At 37.0% G+C, this 19,074-nt stretch overlaps 2 protein-coding genes across 3 annotated transcripts; one reads left to right on the top strand and one right to left on the bottom strand.

Moving 5' to 3' along the window:
* Window positions 1–1,569: 1,569 nt before the first annotated feature.
* On the top strand, window positions 1,570–10,615 carry LOC132165419 (RING/FYVE/PHD zinc finger superfamily protein). Of its 2 annotated transcripts, none has more exons than XM_059575968.2 (4): window positions 1,570–1,817; window positions 3,156–4,358; window positions 9,156–9,230; window positions 10,180–10,615. In XM_059575968.2, the coding sequence occupies exons 2-4, from the start codon at window positions 3,456–3,458 to the stop codon at window positions 10,294–10,296; spliced, it is 1,095 nt and encodes a 364-aa protein (XP_059431951.1). In that variant the 5' UTR covers window positions 1,570–1,817; window positions 3,156–3,455; the 3' UTR covers window positions 10,297–10,615. The 2 variants fall into 2 exon arrangements, with proteins under 2 accessions (XP_059431951.1, XP_059431950.1); XM_059575967.2 differs by having other exon boundaries at window positions 3,060–4,358.
* A 1,302-nt stretch (window positions 10,616–11,917) lies between these two features.
* On the bottom strand, window positions 11,918–17,618 carry LOC132165937 (topoisomerase I damage affected-like protein). The gene is made up of 2 exons (XM_059576649.2): window positions 16,611–17,618; window positions 11,918–12,273 (listed from the first exon to the last, which is right to left on the bottom strand). The coding sequence occupies exon 1, from the start codon at window positions 17,549–17,551 to the stop codon at window positions 16,616–16,618; it is 936 nt and encodes a 311-aa protein (XP_059432632.2). The 5' UTR covers window positions 17,552–17,618; the 3' UTR covers window positions 11,918–12,273; window positions 16,611–16,615.
* Between the last annotated feature and the right edge of the window lie 1,456 nt (window positions 17,619–19,074).

Raw genomic sequence — 19,074 nt, 5'->3', positions numbered from 1 at the left:
GGATCCCCACCTTTCCTTCCTTTAAGCCAATTCCTCTTAATAATAACAGTAATGTTTTCCCTCATTTTTTGGTTAAAGATCTTTTCTCTCAGTCCACAAATTCCTGGAATTTTCCTTTGTTGACTTCTATCTTTGATCCCTCTTCTGTGGCTGAGATTTAAAAAATCAAACCCATCTCTTCTCAAAGGGACGTCTTTTTGTGGACCTCTTCTGCCAATGGCTCCTTTTCAACCTTTTCAGCTTATAAACTAATTAGGACTAATTCCCTTTCCCCTCTCCATAATTCTGTTTCCTCTTCCTCCTAGAAAAAATTGTGGAGGCTTAATCTTAGTGATTGGCTGAAATTCTTTTTGTGAAAAATGGCTTGGAACATCATTCCAACCAAATCAAGGCTTAGTGAGGTTTTTTATATCTCTCCATCTGATATGGTTTGTCCTCTTTGCAAATCTGATTTTGATTCTCTTGGTCATCTTTTTTTTCGGCGCAGTTTTGCAAGGATTATTTGGAGAGATTCTTTCTGGCCTTTAAACTCTTTGGTTTGGTCAAATATAGTATGTTAGATTGGTTGAATTGTATTCTCAACCCCTTTTTGTATCTTGGTTTACCAAAAAAATCGGATGTTCACCTTTTTCAAATTTTTGCCTCTACTTTTTGTGATTTGCTGTGGTTTAACAGGAGCAAGGCGGTTCATGATGGAATTATTCTAGATGCTCTTTCTTTATCTCAGATCATTAAAAAAGTTTCTTTGGATCACCTCTTGGCTTGGAAAGGACTCTCATCTTCACATACGGAAAAATGGCTCCCTCCTACAGCAAATTCCTTCAAGATTAATTTTGATACTGCTGTGAGAGACACTTTTTATGCTCAAAGTGCAGTCTGTCGAGATTCAAGTGGCAAAATAATTAAGGCACTTTCAAAGATTAGTCCTCCATGTGACCCCACTTATGGGGAGGCTTTGGCCATGTCTCTTACTGTCTCTTTGGCAATCTCTCTCAATATCTTAGATTTTATTTTGGAAGGTGACTCTTTTATTGTCATCATGTCGCTCCAACACTGGTCCCTGGTTCAAGATTGGAAAATTGAGAACATTATTGCCGACTCCATTGCTATGATTCCCCCATCTTCTTCTTGGAAGACAAAAAAAGTTCACAGAAGTGCAAACTTCTGCGCTTACCATGTAGCTTATTGAGCCGCGACTAGAGTTCATTCCCGCTGCATTTCCACTCACTTACCTCATTCCCCATCTTTTTCCATTTGTAGTGGGAAGGATCCATCCCCCCTACTAGTTTTGTTTCTTGTTGTTTTTGCTCTGTTTGTGTTTGTGTTTGTGTTTGTGTTTGTGTCTCTTACAAAAAAAAAAAAAAAAAAAAAAAAAAAAAAAAGGAGAAGATGGTTCAAGGCTTGAATTTGAAACTTAAATATATATTAAATATGTATAATATATATATATATATATATATATATATATAAAGAAAATGTATAATATATATTACATTATATATAAAGAAAATACGGATATGTGTATAGTTTTTACAAATAATGGATACGGGCGGTTATTATCGACGGATATTTTCACCCTACATTGAGGGTTTACGCGACGGCAAAAGCAAAAGGCAAAAGTTGCCTAATGGGAAGAGCCGGCCGTGCACGTAGCCTCGGTTGAATGGTGACGTCCACTGGAAGGCTCCACCCGGAAAGGACAGAGTCACAGAGAGAGGGAGAGAGGGAGAATTGTTTCACTTCTGGTTTATTGTGGTGATCGATCTGGGTATCTGATGCCATTTCTTCTTTAAAGCCAGGCGCGTGTATTGAGAGAGGTTCGTTTTCTTTTACTTTCGTTTATTTCCGTTCTGTACAGAGCGATCTCGTCCGGTTGAGAATAGATTAAACTTCATTCCATGATTTCTGCTTCTTCATTGTGTTATTGGCTTTGTTCACGAGTGTGATCTATTGCCTTCTTTCCATTTCTTTTCATTTCTATGAAATATGATCCGTACTAGGTAAATTGCCGCTTGCCCATTTCAATTCTACAATAATATTGCCTGAATTTTGAGATATTTGATCGTTCAGATTACTTATGATTTAATGGCGTGCATCACAAGCTGTAAGTGCTGTTTCTGAGGCTTTGCAATGAGAGTGTGTGTGTGCGCGCGGGTTGTGTACTTCAACTTAAATATGTAAATTCAGCTCCTAAGATTTGTATATCTCTTCTTCTTCTACTGAATTTGTTCTACGGTGTTAGTGAAATGATATATCTAGAATTTCCAGATGCGTTCTACCTTTAACAAGCTATCTTTCGTGTTCATGAGAACCTTCTTGAATCGCTACATTATTTGATTGAAAAGTTAACGATCAAATATATGTTGTCCCATGTTTTGTATCTTGGTCCCTTCTTCAATGGAATTAGATGTTAATGTTAATGTGCATAAACTGATTATTAAGCACAAAATCTTAAAATTAGAAAAATATATCATCGTTTATTTCAGATTGTAAATGTCATTTGAGTTGACAGTGTCAGCGATGAAAGGGTTTGAAGGTGAACCTTCTCTAACTTATTACTTGACATGCTTTTCTTATTGGTTAAACTGCCATTAATGCATGTTGAGGTGTTAGAGAGGTACAATTTATCTTATCCTAGTTCAATATAGTGATCTTGGCCCAAATAAGATGGTTTGAAGTCTCATTGCTTAAAGGACGTCTTTTGGTAAGGTAGAATTTTGTATGTTGCCACATTTTTGTATTTACTTCTAAGTCAGGAAGCTTCTAAATAGATTGCTTGCATGGTTGATCTTGATTTATATAATTGTCTGAAACAGTCCTAAAGTGACAGCTTTTTACTTAAGCATGTCCCATTCCAGCTTTTAGAGTGACCTAATTCTAAAATTTTTATTTTTTAGGAGACATTTTTAATTTTGGATGAGAGTATTAGTCTCAAGATATAATATTCTCTTATTATTTTTTTTTTTTTTCAATTTTTTTTTTTTTTTTTTTTGGATCATTGGATCTTTTGGATGCTGTAATTATTAATTCCTAATGATGGTATCATTTTCACATGTCAGTGCATCAACTAGAGCTTTTAATAAAGGTGCTATGGAGATTGATGTGCCTCAAGTCACAGAATAACGGATTTTCATGTCATTGTGCTTCTGAAACAGGAATTTGTGGGAATAGGAAGTTGGGAATATTCTTCTGTATGTGTATTTCTCCATCTTCTTGACTTGCACCACTGCCTTAAGTTATGCTAAAAGTCTTGAGTTTCTTTTACAGCTGGAACAAAAGATTTATTTACTTGTCAATTTCTTGTTGCAATAGTAGTGCTTGTTGTCTTTGCCATAGAAACACACAATGGGAACATTGGCCTCCTGAGCTTGATTAAGTAGAATATATTGAAGCCAAATAGTGCAATAATCTGATATGCAAGTTTTGTGTTGGAATCCAAAGATTTGATTAATTTGATGGGCAAGGAAAATTTGTTGCATACAATAAAGGATGGAGTCAGCAATGAGGATTGCTTATCCATCGAGAGTGAAGAATTAGGGACTCAGCCACGCGATAGTCTAGACAGGGAGGCAGGCCTGCCAGCCTGTCGTGTGTGCCAATGTGCTGAATCTGACAAAAGAGGGGATGTTGCTTTAGGATTTCTGGGAATCATTTCTCCACTACAAGAAGCAAGTAAAAGCTATGGGGAGGTGAAGCCTGACAACAAGGAAGTTTTGAAAGACGTTGAAAGTAAATTATCCCTCAAAAAGAATGTTGGCAGAGAAGCTGGGCTTGTGGAGTTTATTAGTCCTGATGGGGAGGTTTTCATTTGTAATACTGACATGGAGATGGGTTCATGTTACAATCAAGACTCATTGGTGGAGCTTGGTTGCTCTTGCAAAAATGACCTTGGTTTAGTTCACTATGCTTGTGCTCTAAAATGGTTTGTAAACCATGGATCCACTATTTGTGAAATCTGTGGACATGTTGCAAAAAATATTAGAACTGCTGACTTCAAGAAGGTTGTAGGTTCCTTGAAAGAATATGAAGCATTGAGAGAAAGGACTGCTAGTGGAGAACCCATTCCTGCACTGGTGTATGCAAGTACAGGCGTGGATCCTGATGCTGTTGCTGCTATCCGAAGGCAGCGGCTTAGTGAGATTTCATTGTGGTTTAATCCATACAATAATATTAACTACAATAATTCTGCTGCAGTTTCACAGGTTGTATCTGAACAACCTGTGAATACTGTCTCTGAAGATGTTGTCCCTGATGAAAATCCTGCAACTAAGTGGGCTGTGGAAGGTACTGGGATTCTACTTGCTACAGGGCTTCTTACTGTTACTCTTGCATGGCTCATTGCCCCTCGTGTTGGGAAGGTATGTTAGATTAAGTGTTCTTTTTAGTTTATTAAGAATATAGTGCACACAGGGAACTTCGCATTCACGTTGAAATTCAATTTATAGGGTTATTAGCTCATCTTATGTGTAGAGACATTTTAACTCTTTGGTCCGTATTAAAATACTTGCACGAGTATAGGCACCTTTTGCCATTCAAAATGAACATGGCAAGTGATGGAAATGATAGGAATTGTTGGAATATCACTTCATCTATTTGTTATGTCATTCTGTGTTGGAGTTGCCACATTCTGTTTGGCACTTTACAAATCATTAATTTGTAATAAGCTAACGTTGCCAAATATTGTTTCCTGTACAGGCTTGTGTAAATGCTTGGCAGAATTTCTATTAACTAGCAAGTGGTAAAAATTGGTGTTTATTTATTAGACACAACCAAGCATTAACACCACATTTGTTTCATTTCTGAGGAAATGAATAGAATGTTTGGTTTGTCAAAAGTGGCAGAAAAGAAAAGAAATGTGAGGAAAAGATGCCCTCATTTTCCTCTCAGGCCCACCAAATATTCTCTCAGACTAGGTCAGATCTGGAGACAATGTTGGGTGTAAGGAAGAGAGGACTGAAACTTCATTTTCCTTCTTCTCTTTATTTTCTCTCCACCTTTTTTTAATAGCTAAAAAATTGAAAAAAAATAATCCCTTTGTTTATTTTCTTCAGTACTCCCTACTTTTCTTCACTGTATTTTCTAATTGTATAATTTCCCTAATGGAGAATAATATAGTTTCTACTATGTTAGAAGTGTTAGGGTTTGAGTCATTAGGGCTTTGAGGGTAGTTTGGTCTTTATGGTATTTCCCTAATCCTATATACCATAAAGACCAAACTACCCTCAAAGCCCTAATGACTCAAACCCTAACACTTCTAACACACCCCTCAAGCTAGAGCATATACATCATATGAATCCAGCTTGAAAGATACAAGCAAACGAAAAACAATTAGAAAAACATACTCTAACACTCTCCCTCAAGCTGGAACAACTTGGAGTACACAATACAAACAACAAGATAATTAAATAAAACTTCAACGCCGGTCGAAAACTCGTTGGAAACTTGAACAACCAAGGTTTGATCAGATCTCGCCGCAAAACACCAAGGCCGGTCGGACACATCGATCACAATATTGGATTGGTTCTCGCCAAAGAATCCAAGGCCGGTCAGATACATCGATCTAGAGATCGGTTCTCGCCGTAAAACACCAAGGCCGGTCGACATCGATCACAACATTGGATCGGTTCTCGCCGTAGAATCCAAGGCTGGTCAGATACATCGATCACCAACAACCAACAACCAACAACAAACACATGATTAACTAACAAGTTTCGCCGGAAAACAACTACTGGGAAAAAAAACACTTAGTTGGAAATTGCCGAAACTCGCCGGAGATAGACAGAACATGCCGGCAATACCTAAAATAGTGAAAAACATAACAGAAACAATCAAGGCTCGTCGGACCTTCACCGGAGACTCGCTGGAGCTCGCCGGAGAATACAGACCACTCCGGCCACTCCAAAAACAGTGGCTACAGAACCAATAGAGGGCCACAGTAACTTTTCAACATCACAAAATCACACTGGCAACTTTTTTTTTTTTTTTTCCCACCGGAGGTATTTCGGTAACCATAAAACATAAAAAATAAACTGCTACAAAGGTGCTGCCCACACGGGCAGTGCTGCTGCCAACAAGAGAAAAACCCAAGGACAGATTATCCCAGAAACGAAACAAGCTCTGATACCATGTTGAAGTTTGTAAGAACGGTATAGACACAAAAGGCGGAGGCTATTATATTATTCAACTTATCTTTAACCTAATACAAGCATCCTATTATATAGGATTAGGGAAATACCATAAAGATCAAACTAGCCTCAAAACCCTAATGACTCAAACACTAACTCTTCAATGTATCTCAGAGAAAATATGTACTTGATTTGTTAGAAGAGACAGGTATTTGGGTGCTCGTCCTGTTGACATTCCAATGGATCCTAATTTGAAATTACTATAGGATGAAGGGGAATTGTTTGAAGATCCTGGTAGGTATCGTCGCGTAGTTGGAAAGTTGAATTATCTCACTATTACTAGGCCAGACATCTCATATGCAGTTAGTATTGTTAGTTTGCTCTTGGAGCTTATCTTTAACCTAATACAAGCATCCTATTATATAGGATTAGGAAAATACCATAAAGACCAAACTACCCTCAAAACCCTAATGACTCAAACCCTAACACTTCTAATACTCCTCCTCAAGCTGGAGCATATACATCATATGAATCCAGCTTGGAAGATACAAGCAAACGAAAAACAACTAAAAAAATATACTCTAACATACTATAACCACTTGTATAAGGAAATCATGTCTAGATCTATGTTATCTACATAAATACATTTATGCTTGAAACAGAATTACATGCATGCATGCTGATAAGCAATTCATGTCCAGATTTATTTTACATATTAATATGCATACATTCATAATAAGAATACACATATTCATAGAACAATCACTATCATACCCTTATGTATGTATTTATATTAAATAAGTCTAGGCATGATTTTCTTGAGCGAGAAATCTAGCATATTTCAATAGATATATCCTCAAAATTACTAGGTGAGATGTGTTAATTGTTAATCACGTTAGTTTGCATTTTCTTGTAAATCAAATTTAGCTCTATACCACTTTTTGACTATTGCTGCGTGCTGTGATATTTTGAGCCGAGAAGTACTAGAATAACATCATTATGAGTTGGAGATTTCCTGTTGTGCATGTTAGTTTTATGAAATATCTCAAGTGTTGGGATGTATGTCTTTCTTGGTTTGATTTGTGTTATCTGGTTTATTATTGATGAGCAACTCTCTCAACTTAAAGTGCTTCAATGGTTAAAAAGTGTATGGTTGGATTTATATAATGCAGCAGTCATGATTTTTCGTCTTCCTTTTGATTAGTTCTTCGTCTTTGGAAATATTTTTAGGAAAAAATGCAAAATCAGTTTCTATGGTTTCACTAATTAGTCTGATTTGCAATAAGCTCTCTATGGTTTTAAAATGTTTTGAAAGCTCCTTGTGGTGTGCAAAAATAACAAATTACTCTCTACTATCAAATTCTGTAAAAATACTTGATGGATTCCATTAGTGTGCTACGTCAGATCTAATGAAATTACGACACTTGTCACCCATAATAAAAAAATATATAAATATATAACAAATGAAAACTAAAATTATAATTAAAAACTTTTTATATATATATATATAAAAAGTGTGTGGGACCTAGAAGACAGTGTTGGCTCTGCCACCCCCAAGCCGCCCTCTGCTATGATTCTCAATTACAAAACTAGTAATACTAGCATGAAGAAGAGATCCTGGTACCAAATTGTGGCTATTTTTGACCTAACTAGATGAAAAATAAAAGCTATCTTGCTGTTAGTGTTCAGGTGATGTTGATGTTATGTTTGCATAAGAGGCATATCAAATTTCTATAATGGTAAATCAAAGCCCTTCACGAGTGTGGGGGCGTTCACTTCCTCCATTAAAGACGTTGGGAAACCAGAAAAATGGCTACACCAGGAATCAAAGTCCCCACCACTTTTTTTTTTTTTTCTTTTAGTTTTTAATTTTTATTTTTATTAAAAAAAAATTGTTTTGAGAAACTTCAACAAACCTCTCTAAACTTTCATCGCTTTTGCAATCACTCCCTAAAACTTCAAAAACTCTCAATTTAGTGTGTCAAACTTAAAAAAATTGCAATGTCACCCCCTTGTTAGTGTTTGTGGCTAAATTAGATGGTAAATTTGTGAAATGACCCTTATAAGTTATATCCTTGTAAAATTAAAAAATTACCTTAATTTGTATTTTTTTTTTTTTTTTCTTAAAAAAAAAAAAAAAAAAAAAAAACTACATCATTAGTTCGATGACTAACATTAGGTCATGTTGTGACCCACGACAGTCACCACCAAACCCATGCTCGTGGGTTTGAGTCACCCCACCAAAGAATTCCTGCCTTTTTGTTTTTTTTTTTAAAAAAAAGTATTTAGGAATTTCCAAGGCTTTTCCTTTAGGATTTAATAGGGTGGCATTGCAAATTTTTAAAAGTTTGGTACACTAAATTGAGTATTTTTGAGCTTTAGGTGGTGATTGCAAAAGTGATGAAAATTTAAGGAGGTTAATGAAATTTCTCCTTTTAGTTTTTATATTTTATCTTTTATATATTTTTTATTATGGTGACATGTGGTACTTTCAATGGATCTAACGTGATACATTAATAGAATTTGCCAAGTATTTTGGCAGAATTTGATAGTAGAGAGTAATTTGTTATTTTTGCATAACACAGGGAGTTCCAAGAACATTTTAAAATCATAGGGAGCTGATTACAAATTAATGAAACCACAAGAACTGATTTTACATTTTTCTTATATTTTTATTTCACTTGTTTGCTATATGTATGATACTTCCTTTATGTGTGACCTATGTTCAAGACATCTTGTAAAATGGTAAATGAAAATAGGAATATTATTATATAAGCTTCTAATATATTGTATTTCTACATCCTAATTGTTAAAGCAAAAATTGCAGTGAAGTTATCAGATACGTACAATTCTGACCAGGAGCTATTGCTTTTAACTGCAAAGAAAATGCTTGCTTCTTTTTTAATTTTTTTATATACGTATAAGGATATCCGTTTATATTGTTTTTCATCGGTGCTTGTTGTGTTTATCATTTTAACCATCATGTCCTTATTATATGCTTTATTTGATACTTTCCTCTTTGATATGCAGAAAACTGCCAGAAGTGGTCTTCATATTCTCCTTGGAGGCATTTGTGCTCTAACAGTTGTCGTTTTCTTTCGCTTTGTAAGTAGCATATTACTGCTTCTGCTCAAAAGCCTGAGTTGGTATGTGTTTATTCTATATAAATAAGCAGTTTGGGTAATAAAAGTACCTTTTTTACTCTTGGCACCACACAGCAAAAAATGAAAGCTCAGGCCTTTTGAAAACATGTGCATGCACTCACTCATATGTCGAAACCCAAGGCATTTTTTTTTTAACCTGGTTTGGATATTTAAAATTCTCAAAGCTCGGTCCAAACCACTTTTGTTTGTCTTGTGTTCCTCCTCAGCCTCAATCTCAATTCTTAGGATCAGCTTCCTATATTCTAGATGTCATAACTCAGATCAAGGGAGTGGCGCAAATGTGGAACTGCTGAGAATTTTCAGCTAGAGGAAAGAGAGTAGAAGTTTCTAAAGATAAGATGATGGAGAGAGAGAAGAGAAAAGAGATCAGTTAAGAAGGGGTTGGGCCCCTCTGACTTTCAAAGAAACTCAATTTCATTCATTCTGTTCATACCCCTTGTTGGCTTTTGCTCCCTGTTTCCTTCTCCCTATACACCATTGATGATACTTGATAGGGTTTCAACGTGATTGACGTTTGAGAAGTTACTATACCTAATTTTTTGACAAATTCAAGTCAGATTCTGTGGTTGGGTTTGTGGAACTGAAGTTGTGTGCGACCTTAAATATGATTCCAAAAGCAAGTCATAACTAATATGTAACATTGGCCATATGGCTTGTCTTTTTATTCTCTGCCAATAAGAGTTCCTACAAGTTCTTAGCTATCTTTAAGTTTCATCTACTTGGATTCATGGATTCTTTTTGTGAATTAATTGATGCATAATCAGAATATTTTAGCTATTATTTTGAAGTATTTGTGATCCAAACAATGGAGTTGCAGCTGTAACTGAATTCCAATTGGAATGTAGCAACCATGGATTTGAATGTGATCATTTTGATATTGAATTTTGCAGTTTGTGCTGACCAGAATCAAGTATGGACCTGCACGCTACTGGGCAATATTGTTTGTGTTTTGGTTTCTTGTCTTTGGCATATGGGCTTCGCGAACACATGGTGCTCATGCGGCATGATTTTGTCAGCATAATATTTCTGTAAGTTGTTAATTGCATGGAAATAGTGGAATTTGAGAATTTCTTAAAGGGGTAGTAGCTTTATGTTAATTGTTGTGTTGGTAAAGAAGAAACCCAGAACAGAGTTGTTGAAGTTGGAAATATTGGGAGTCATGGGATTATTGGTGTATTATTATTGTATATGATTTGTAAAGAGATCCATAATTGTTGACGGGAAACGTCCTCCACCGGAACATACCCAAAGAAGTAAGAAAAGGGCATTGTAATATTTCTGAAACTTAAAACCTTGGATATTATCGATGTCTCTTGGATGTTATTATTATTATTATTTTTTTTCAATCTTTTCTCAACCTCTTCTTCCCTTGTCAAAGCTAGTCGGATCTGAAAATGACTCTCTATTCATCTTCTTCATGTTATTTGCATCTTTCGTCTTTCCTGCTTGCTGTCAAGATTATAGGAATTTCCTCTGCTCTTTTTTTTTTTTTTTTTTAAAAAAAAAAAACAATGAGATTATTTCAAACTGTCGAAGCATACTTGTTAAATGAGTAAAAGCGGAATTCATATAAATTCCAATATTTCTTTTGGTGAAACCCAAAAAATGGAGGAAAGCAACGCTTGACTGCCTTGTCTCTTCTTCCTCACTAAAGTGTTAGCCTCCATCCATTCCAGCATATACTTTCTCTCTCTCTCTCTCTCTCTGTCTCTCCCTTTGAAACTCTCAAAAGCTACAAGAAAATAAAAACTGTCCCACAAGACACAGAGAGAGAAAAAGGTGTGAGAGAGAACACGGTTTTGCTACTGTATTGACTCACATTTTTGTCCCATCAAGTTTAATGGAAGTGTTTGTTTAGGTGTGCGATTTTTTATTATTATTTTTTTAAAAAAAAATATATGTTTGGATGGAAGAATATAAAACAAAATTAGAAAAGATGTTTGAAAACGTGAATTAAATTGAAAAAAAAAATTAAAAATATATATATATATATAAATTAAAAAAAAAAAATGAAAGGGATGGCCAAACAAAAGGTGTTTGAGAATGGTTTGGCCCCACGTAAAGCTAATGGTGGTGAATCGGCCACCCTAGGTGGCTTTCGTGGTGGCTAAGCTACCCTCGGAAACCGCTTGGGGATGGCTTAGCCACTTCCATTCAATTTGAGGGCGACCAATCCGCTATCGGACATCTAGTTTGGCACCCCCTTTTTTTTTCCTTTTTTTTTTTGCTTTTTTTATCGTTTTTTATTTTATTTTATTTTATTTTGAGTTGGGTTGAAAAAATTAGAGTTGGGTTAAAAATAAATTAGAGTTTGGTATAAAAACACCCGAACAAATATTCAAAAAATAGTGAAAAATAAAACATGATCAAAACAAGCCCTAAAGAATACATTTCATCCCCAATGTGGAGCAAAACCTCGTTCAGTCAAATTTGACACATCAACTAAAAACATCCCCCCTTATTCATTTGATGCATTACCTTTTAATTTCTTTTTACTTTGGTTTGGTTGTTCTGTGGCTTATTGTTAGGTTGTCTAACTCTTTCTTGTAGTTATCGGTTGTAGTTCTTTTTTAATATACTTATATAAAAATAAATAAATAAATAAAGTGACCCCATACTATGGTCTCGAAATCATCAAATTAGAAACATGGGTCTTAAAGTCAAAATCGCAAAAAGCAGGTCGGTGACTTATCATAATTTCCCTACAAGTATTAACAAATTAGTTGTACATATTACAAAATAAAGTAATCAAAAACGGGAGGGAAAAGAAGAAATGATCACAAAAAGATATATAGAGAGATACATACATTCTACAAGTATGGATGTGATATTATAAAAGTTAATCTAAAGCTGGTGAACCACACAGCGTGTCAAGGAAAAATGCAAGTGCGCGCGCGCGAGGGGTGGACGAAGAAAACTCGTTAGTAGGAGGAATGAGATGACTTCCAAATTTCAGATAGACCCTTTTCTTCTTGCTCCAAACCCTGCATTGTAGACGCAGACAAAGCAACTGCTTATTTACTTTCAAAACAAAATAACAAATTCTATGAACCAATTCTAGATTAGCCGATGAGAAATACAAGGCAACCAAAGAAACAAGACCAAAATCCAGAAGATAAAAAAACCCGTTTATACACAATAAAAATATCAATCAGAACTTGAAAATTGTATGGAAAAATCTTCTTTAATTTCCTTTTTGCCTTTTATAAGTAAACTGTACTGCAGACTCCTTAATAATGCAGTCCTGAACAGGAAATCTTTCCACAACAATTCCGTACTCCATAGGAGGTATAGGCATCATCATCATTAAAGTTGGTTCTAGTCTACCTTCTTGAAGACTCATCCAATTATGGCCATAACCAACCAAAGTATTGAGGTGGATTGCTTTCATATCAATATGGCTCCTTCCATTATATCAATTATAGCACCCTCATCCTCAAAATTCTCCAATTTCACATTTGGGGTACAAGGAAAAGTGAAAAAATTAACACTAGCCTGAAGAAAACTTCTATGCATTGCCAAAGAGCATAAAGAAGTATAGAGGCTGTGAAGAAGGAAGAGAAAAGATAGGAAGGGGTAAAGCCGCAGCATAATGAGTATTATGAGATGATGATGAGGGAAGGCAATGAAGTATGCGGACATGGCGATATGAAGACACTGTCATGGGTTAAATATGGGGGCAATAATTACATGCCCACGTCTCTAAAACCAGGGAAACGGTCAAACTTGATCTGCACAACACAAGAATATAATTATGAAAGCCTACCACTAGAACTAAGGTTCACTGATGAATGTCCAAATTGCAAGTGGGCCTTGTCTCAAGTGAACTACGAGTAGTAGCTCAAAGCACTTGATGCAACATATAAGCGCAAGGCTAAAATCAGAAACATACCTGGGACCTACAGCATTTTCTTGTTGTAAAGGTGTGCAACACTCCTTTCGCATATGCTTGTCAAGAGTACACATCAGATTAAAGTATATCATGAAATCTGTTTGGAATAATACCACTCGACCAGCCCATTAGACGAGTCACAGGCTTCAAGGCCAATGTCAGCCCACGAAGAGCTGCCAAAATGCAAAGTCCAAATACCAAGACTTCCGGGATGGGCATATCCCAGGAGAACGTGAAGAATACTCGCTGTGTCACTCTCGGAATAGATGCATCCCGGGAGGACATGACAGGTTGGCGCATTGAGATTAGGTCTCGAGATATGACACATCCCGGGACGAAGATTCATCCGCTACAGGCAAAACCCAGGATAGATGCATCCTGGCAACACAAGACCGAGGCATCTCAGATACAGAAGATATGGGATCTTTATCTTGAAATCCTAGGAAGGATGTTATTGGGTCTCAATCCCTGATATTCCAGGGCTGGATCTTATCCCGAAGAGTCCGGATTGGGCTCTTGCTCCAAGTTGAATTGAAGTAGGAAGTACAATTTGGGTCCAACTCAAACTCTCTACTATTCTGAAGAATCAGGTGTAAACAGTCCTATTCCAAGTTGAATTGGAATAGGAGTCCAGACCCAAATAAATTTCCTTTACACTCCAGGTCGAATTGAAGTAGGAGACCTAATCCAGGTCTAACTCAACTTCTCTGCCTATAAATAGGCCCATCCACCAGGTACAAACCTCAGACTAAATTCTTGTGCTTTAGGCATACACATTCTCAAAGAAACTGACTTAGGAATCAGAGTAAGACCACGCCAGCACACCCTTATTGTTTTGCAACGATCGTGGCAGCATCAGGAAATACAGATTGAAGGTCAGAAGCGCGTCGAAGAAGGTACAGTTCATGCAATCCGGAAAAATTTCTAACAAAATCCAACCATGTTGTCATTCACCTTCAAGCTCCTTTTCCCGAACAACTTCAACAAGCACTGAATCATACTTTCTCAGTTAATCTGATAAGCTAAATACAAAGGAACTTAAAGATATTATTGGCCTTGTTTAATATTTTTGAGTGTAAGTTGAACATGTTTGACGAACTGTATATCTGATTTAGCTGATTAATGTCTCCCAATCTGCCAAAAGTTGTGGAACCAACAATAAAATCTCAAGGTTTAATTTATGATGTAGTGAGTTTCTGCTAAATTATTTGTGTTTCCTATATTACCCATAAATCATTGGAATTTTTTATGTATGTTATTTACACCTTATGCTTCCCACTTACGGAGGCTAGAACCAAATGCCCACACCTTCATTATTTGAACACAATCCAGGAATTTTTTTTTTTTTTGATAAGTAATGTTTATATAACAAAAGCGCAGAGGGGCGCAACCCTAGTACACAGGGAGTATACAAGGGAAACGTCTAACTAGAAGAAGAGAAAAGAACAAGGAAATCAAGATAGCTAACAACTAAGGGAGCGAGCCAAGCAGCTATCCAAGTATAAAGCGTATGGAAGAAGAAGGCCGTGAGTTCCTCCAAGGATCGCTCAGAATCGTTAAAGCATCTCTCGTTCCTTTCTAACCATAGACACCACACTATGTATAGAGGAACCATTTTTCAAACAACGGCACTCCTAGAGTGACCTCCCGACCACCAACAAGCAAACAAGCCTGTCACCTTGCTAGGCATGACCCAAGACAAACCAAATTGACTGAAGATGGCATACCATAAGGAACTAGCAATCTCACAATGAAGGAAAAGATGATCAATAGTCTCCCCATCAATTTTGCACAAACAACATCTATTGATTACGATAAGATTCCTTTTTCTGAGATTATCAATAGTAAGGATCTTCCCTAACACCGCCGTCCAAGTAAGGAAAGCCACTCTCAAAGGTGCCTTGGTGCGCCAAATACTCTTCCAAGGAAAAGGACTCGCCTCTTTGCTTACCAGGGCATTGTAGAAGGATCTAACATCGAACTTCCCTTTTCTAGATGGGATCCACCAAATTTTATCCTCCCCTCCCCTACTCATTCTCTGAGAATATAACAGAGTATAGAACAAGGCTAGCACTTCCAATTCCCAATCATGGGCCGATCGAAAGAAACTAACATTCCATTGAAGAGTTCCACCCGTAAGCTCCAAATTGTCGGCAATGAACGCATCTTTTGCACTAGCTATGTTGTATAGGCCTGGAAAAGCTTCCTTAAGAATCGTTTCTCCGCACCAAACATCATTCCAAAATCTGATTTTGAAACCCATCTCCTGGATCAAACTTAATATGTTTAGAAAACAATCACCACCCTCTCCTAATATGCCTCCAAAGACCCACCCCATGAGGCCCGGGAGTGTCAACAGAATGCCATCCACCCCACTTAGAGCCAAACTTGGCATCCACAACAATTTTCCACCAAGCCTCTCTCTCATGTGCGTAGCGCCACAATCCAAGAGTTAAAAAATAAAAAGGGCAAAGCCAATTAGATATATTGGTTAATTTAGAATTCTTTAGATGTTGAGCCAAAAACCATACCAGGGTAACTCAACTGACAATTGTCAAAATCTACAACAAATGGCGTATAGAGATAACATGTTTTTTTACAGATCGTCCATTTGGTCAAGGAATCTAGCTAACCATATATGCTGACGGTTATACAGTTTGGGGGACAACTGATGACAGAAAAATTGATCCATAAAAGCAATGCATTACACAATGGATTTTCAGTGTCATCAGCTATCGAGGATACTATTCAATTGAATCCACCATGGAATTTTAAATTCCACATCAACTAGTTCAAACTTCTCATCTATCTGTCTTGACCACTCTCTGTCCATGCAAAAAATACTATCTCAGCATTCAAACTAACGGGAAAACAGGCTTCATCTTTCTCTTTTTGGTTTCTCCTTTGACCAAAGTCATAAACAAAAAAGAAAAATATTGAAAAACTTATCTTGCACTATGATAGGGAGGCATGCCGTCCTGTGGAATACACAGGGTGGGGTTGGGTGCTATACATTTCTTGGCGAGGGAGCTTTCACATCTACTTTACGAAAATTTGGTAAGATGCTTTTGTAAGAAAAGCATTTTCCTTTTCCTTTTTCTTTTGGCAATAAGAGTCCATCATTCCTCAAAAACTTCAAACTAGAATACAACACAGACCAAACAAAGACAGCCATTGACACACATTAGCTTAAAGGAGTCCACACTAGAACCATAAGATCACACACTTGAACTTCAATTTCTACATATTAATATCCACAAGCAAGGACAGGAGAAAATAAAAACCAAGACACCAAAAGCTAAATAAAAAACAGGCATCTAAAACCATAAATTCACCATATTTAAGTCAAATTCGCACATACCAGTACACGGAATGCAAATAAAGTAACAGAAGAAAACCAAGAAACCAAGAATTGAATCAAATAAGTACCGGTGTCACGCCAGATAGAAGATATCATCAGTCATAAGAAGAATGTACTGCAGAATCCTCAAAGGGGCATTCCGAAAATCCAATTGGGGCAACCTCAACTCCCTAATTCTACACTCCCCACCACTCCCACCATCCCCATGTAACCGCCCCGCCCGAACCCGGTTCGACTCGACCTTTCTGAACAAATACACCGAACTCCCACCCAAAACTCGCCTATCCCCGGAATCCGTAGATGGGTTTTGCTTGGTCTTGAAAAGGGTCCAGCCCATTCCTGCCAGAGACCGAGAAAAGGCATCCATGGTGTCTATTCGATCACCGGTGAGCCGGGAAAATAGAGAGATTGAGCAACAATCCCAGTTACTAGTGCTGTCAGTGGTTGCTTTGCTTGTGAAATGGGTGGAGTTGATAAAGGCTAGCTTGAAGAGGCCTTTGGAGAGTGTCGCAAAGGAGCGGAGGTGGGTGAGAGAGGCTGTGGAGAGCGAAGGGAATGGGAGGGGAACGGCGTCGTTTGGCAAGGAGTGGGAAGAGAGCGAAGAGGATGACCATGATATAGGGAATGGCGATGATGGTGATGAGGAGGAGGAGGTTGATGGGGATGATGATGAAGATGGGTATGCGAAGATGATGTGGGAGAGAGATGGGGTGGGGTATAAGTCCATGCCCATGTCTCTGGCTATGGTGGCGAGTCTGTAAGTGTCTGTGATGAGCTCTTTGGTTGGAAGGAAGAGGAGCAGTGGGGTCTTTGTTCCGGTGACTTTGTCAGCGCCGGTCTTGCATCTTCTTGTAGTTGTTGTTTGATTGTGATGGGCAGGGACACCATGGGCATATCGATCAAGGTGGTCGTTCTCATTTTGTTTATGGGGATGCTGTTGGGTCAGAAGGCAAGGGTTGTTAATGGTTTCTCCCAAGACCAGAGAGCGTACCAGCTTTAGTGGGAGCATGTTTCTTTTTTTCTCTCTCTCGGATTGGAAGGCATCTTCTTACCTCTATCTTTGACAAACTGTGTAGGTCTCGAATTACCTTTACTTGTTGGAAGGCATCTTCTTGTTTTTACACACCACACCTCAATCTCAATTCCATCAATTTTTTTTTTTTTTTTATTCAATAATGGGATAAGGGTTACAAGAACAAAAACAAATAAAATGGGATGTGCTGCCAACAACAAAACCCAAACCGAAAAAGTGATACAGAGATGGTAATGGAAACAAAGGCAAAAAGACTTCGTTAAAAGCCTCATGTGGTAAAAGCAACAACCACTTACTAGCATAGCCGATCAACCCTTAAAATAATGTGTTAAAAAAATAATAATAATCCGAAGATGGATAGACACTAGTATATCAATCTAATGAGATAAATGATAAGTGTCAAATGTTACATATTTGTACCATTTAATTTGCATATGTTAATTCCTTAGTATTGTTATTTGTTTGATGGTGTTTTGTTTTAGTGTTTTCATTTTCTGAAGGAGAAATACAACTCATTCCATTAATTTTGGGTCTTTAGATACTTCGGGGAGCATTGGCAACAAATTTGGATCGAGTGATGATTGGCACATGACGAGTCATAATAAAAATGACATATCTAGAGTTTTAGAACTCATATTGGAGCGATCTTTGTGGCATTGGAAACCTAACTCAAAGATCTACAAAGTCATGTTTCACGAGAGTTTGCTTATTCCAATGTTTACTAGGTTAAAAGAGCCTCTGTTCATACGTTGTTTGCAAGCCGTCTGAACGATGACGTCCGAACCTTCGGGAAGGCCCGTCCGGACGGCAGTGAGCTTGAGCGCACCTATTATACGATCGAGCGCACTCGGGAGGCATGTCCAGACGCTAAAAAGATCCATCCGGCCGGACCACTTGTTAGAAATGTTCCGGCCACCATTTTTAGGGTTTAAGACCCTAAAAACCCCTATAAATAGACTGCTAAGCCTCAAGAAAATGAAGCTGGAGACCAAGAACAAAATTTTACACCTTTTCTCCCCTTTAGCTTAGTTTTTCTTTAGGTTTAGGATTTATTTTCATAGTTATGTGTAGCTAATTTCTCAACTAAGGTTGAGGATGAAGCCTCATCGATGAAGAGCAACATTGTTTTCATATAAGTTAATATTATCCAATTTTATTGAGTTTTAATATTTCAATTGTTTTACTTCTAATCAATTTGTAAAGTGATTCTTGAATATCTTTTGTGATCCAATGATACATTTGATGATTTGAGATAACTTCACATAATTGATTGCTTGAGTTTTTATTTATAAAAAAAATTAGATATCTCTTGTGATTTATTCTATTGATACAATTGATGTTTTGATTTAAATTGGATATCTTTTATGATTTACAGATACATTTGTGTAAAAATTAATACATGGGATGGTTTTGATTAACTCTTTGAAGCGAAAGTGAAACATACTTAAGATTTTATTGTGAGAACTTTGGATAATATTGATGAACATGGAACATGTTGC

The sequence above is a fragment of the Corylus avellana genome, chromosome 11 (assembly GCF_965113065.1).
Source record: "Corylus avellana chromosome 11, dhCorAvel1.hap1.2, whole genome shotgun sequence".
Classification (NCBI taxonomy): domain Eukaryota; kingdom Viridiplantae; phylum Streptophyta; class Magnoliopsida; order Fagales; family Betulaceae; genus Corylus; species Corylus avellana.
The sequence above is the reverse complement of the archived record's forward strand: the minus strand, read 5'-3'. Positions and strand labels throughout refer to the sequence as shown.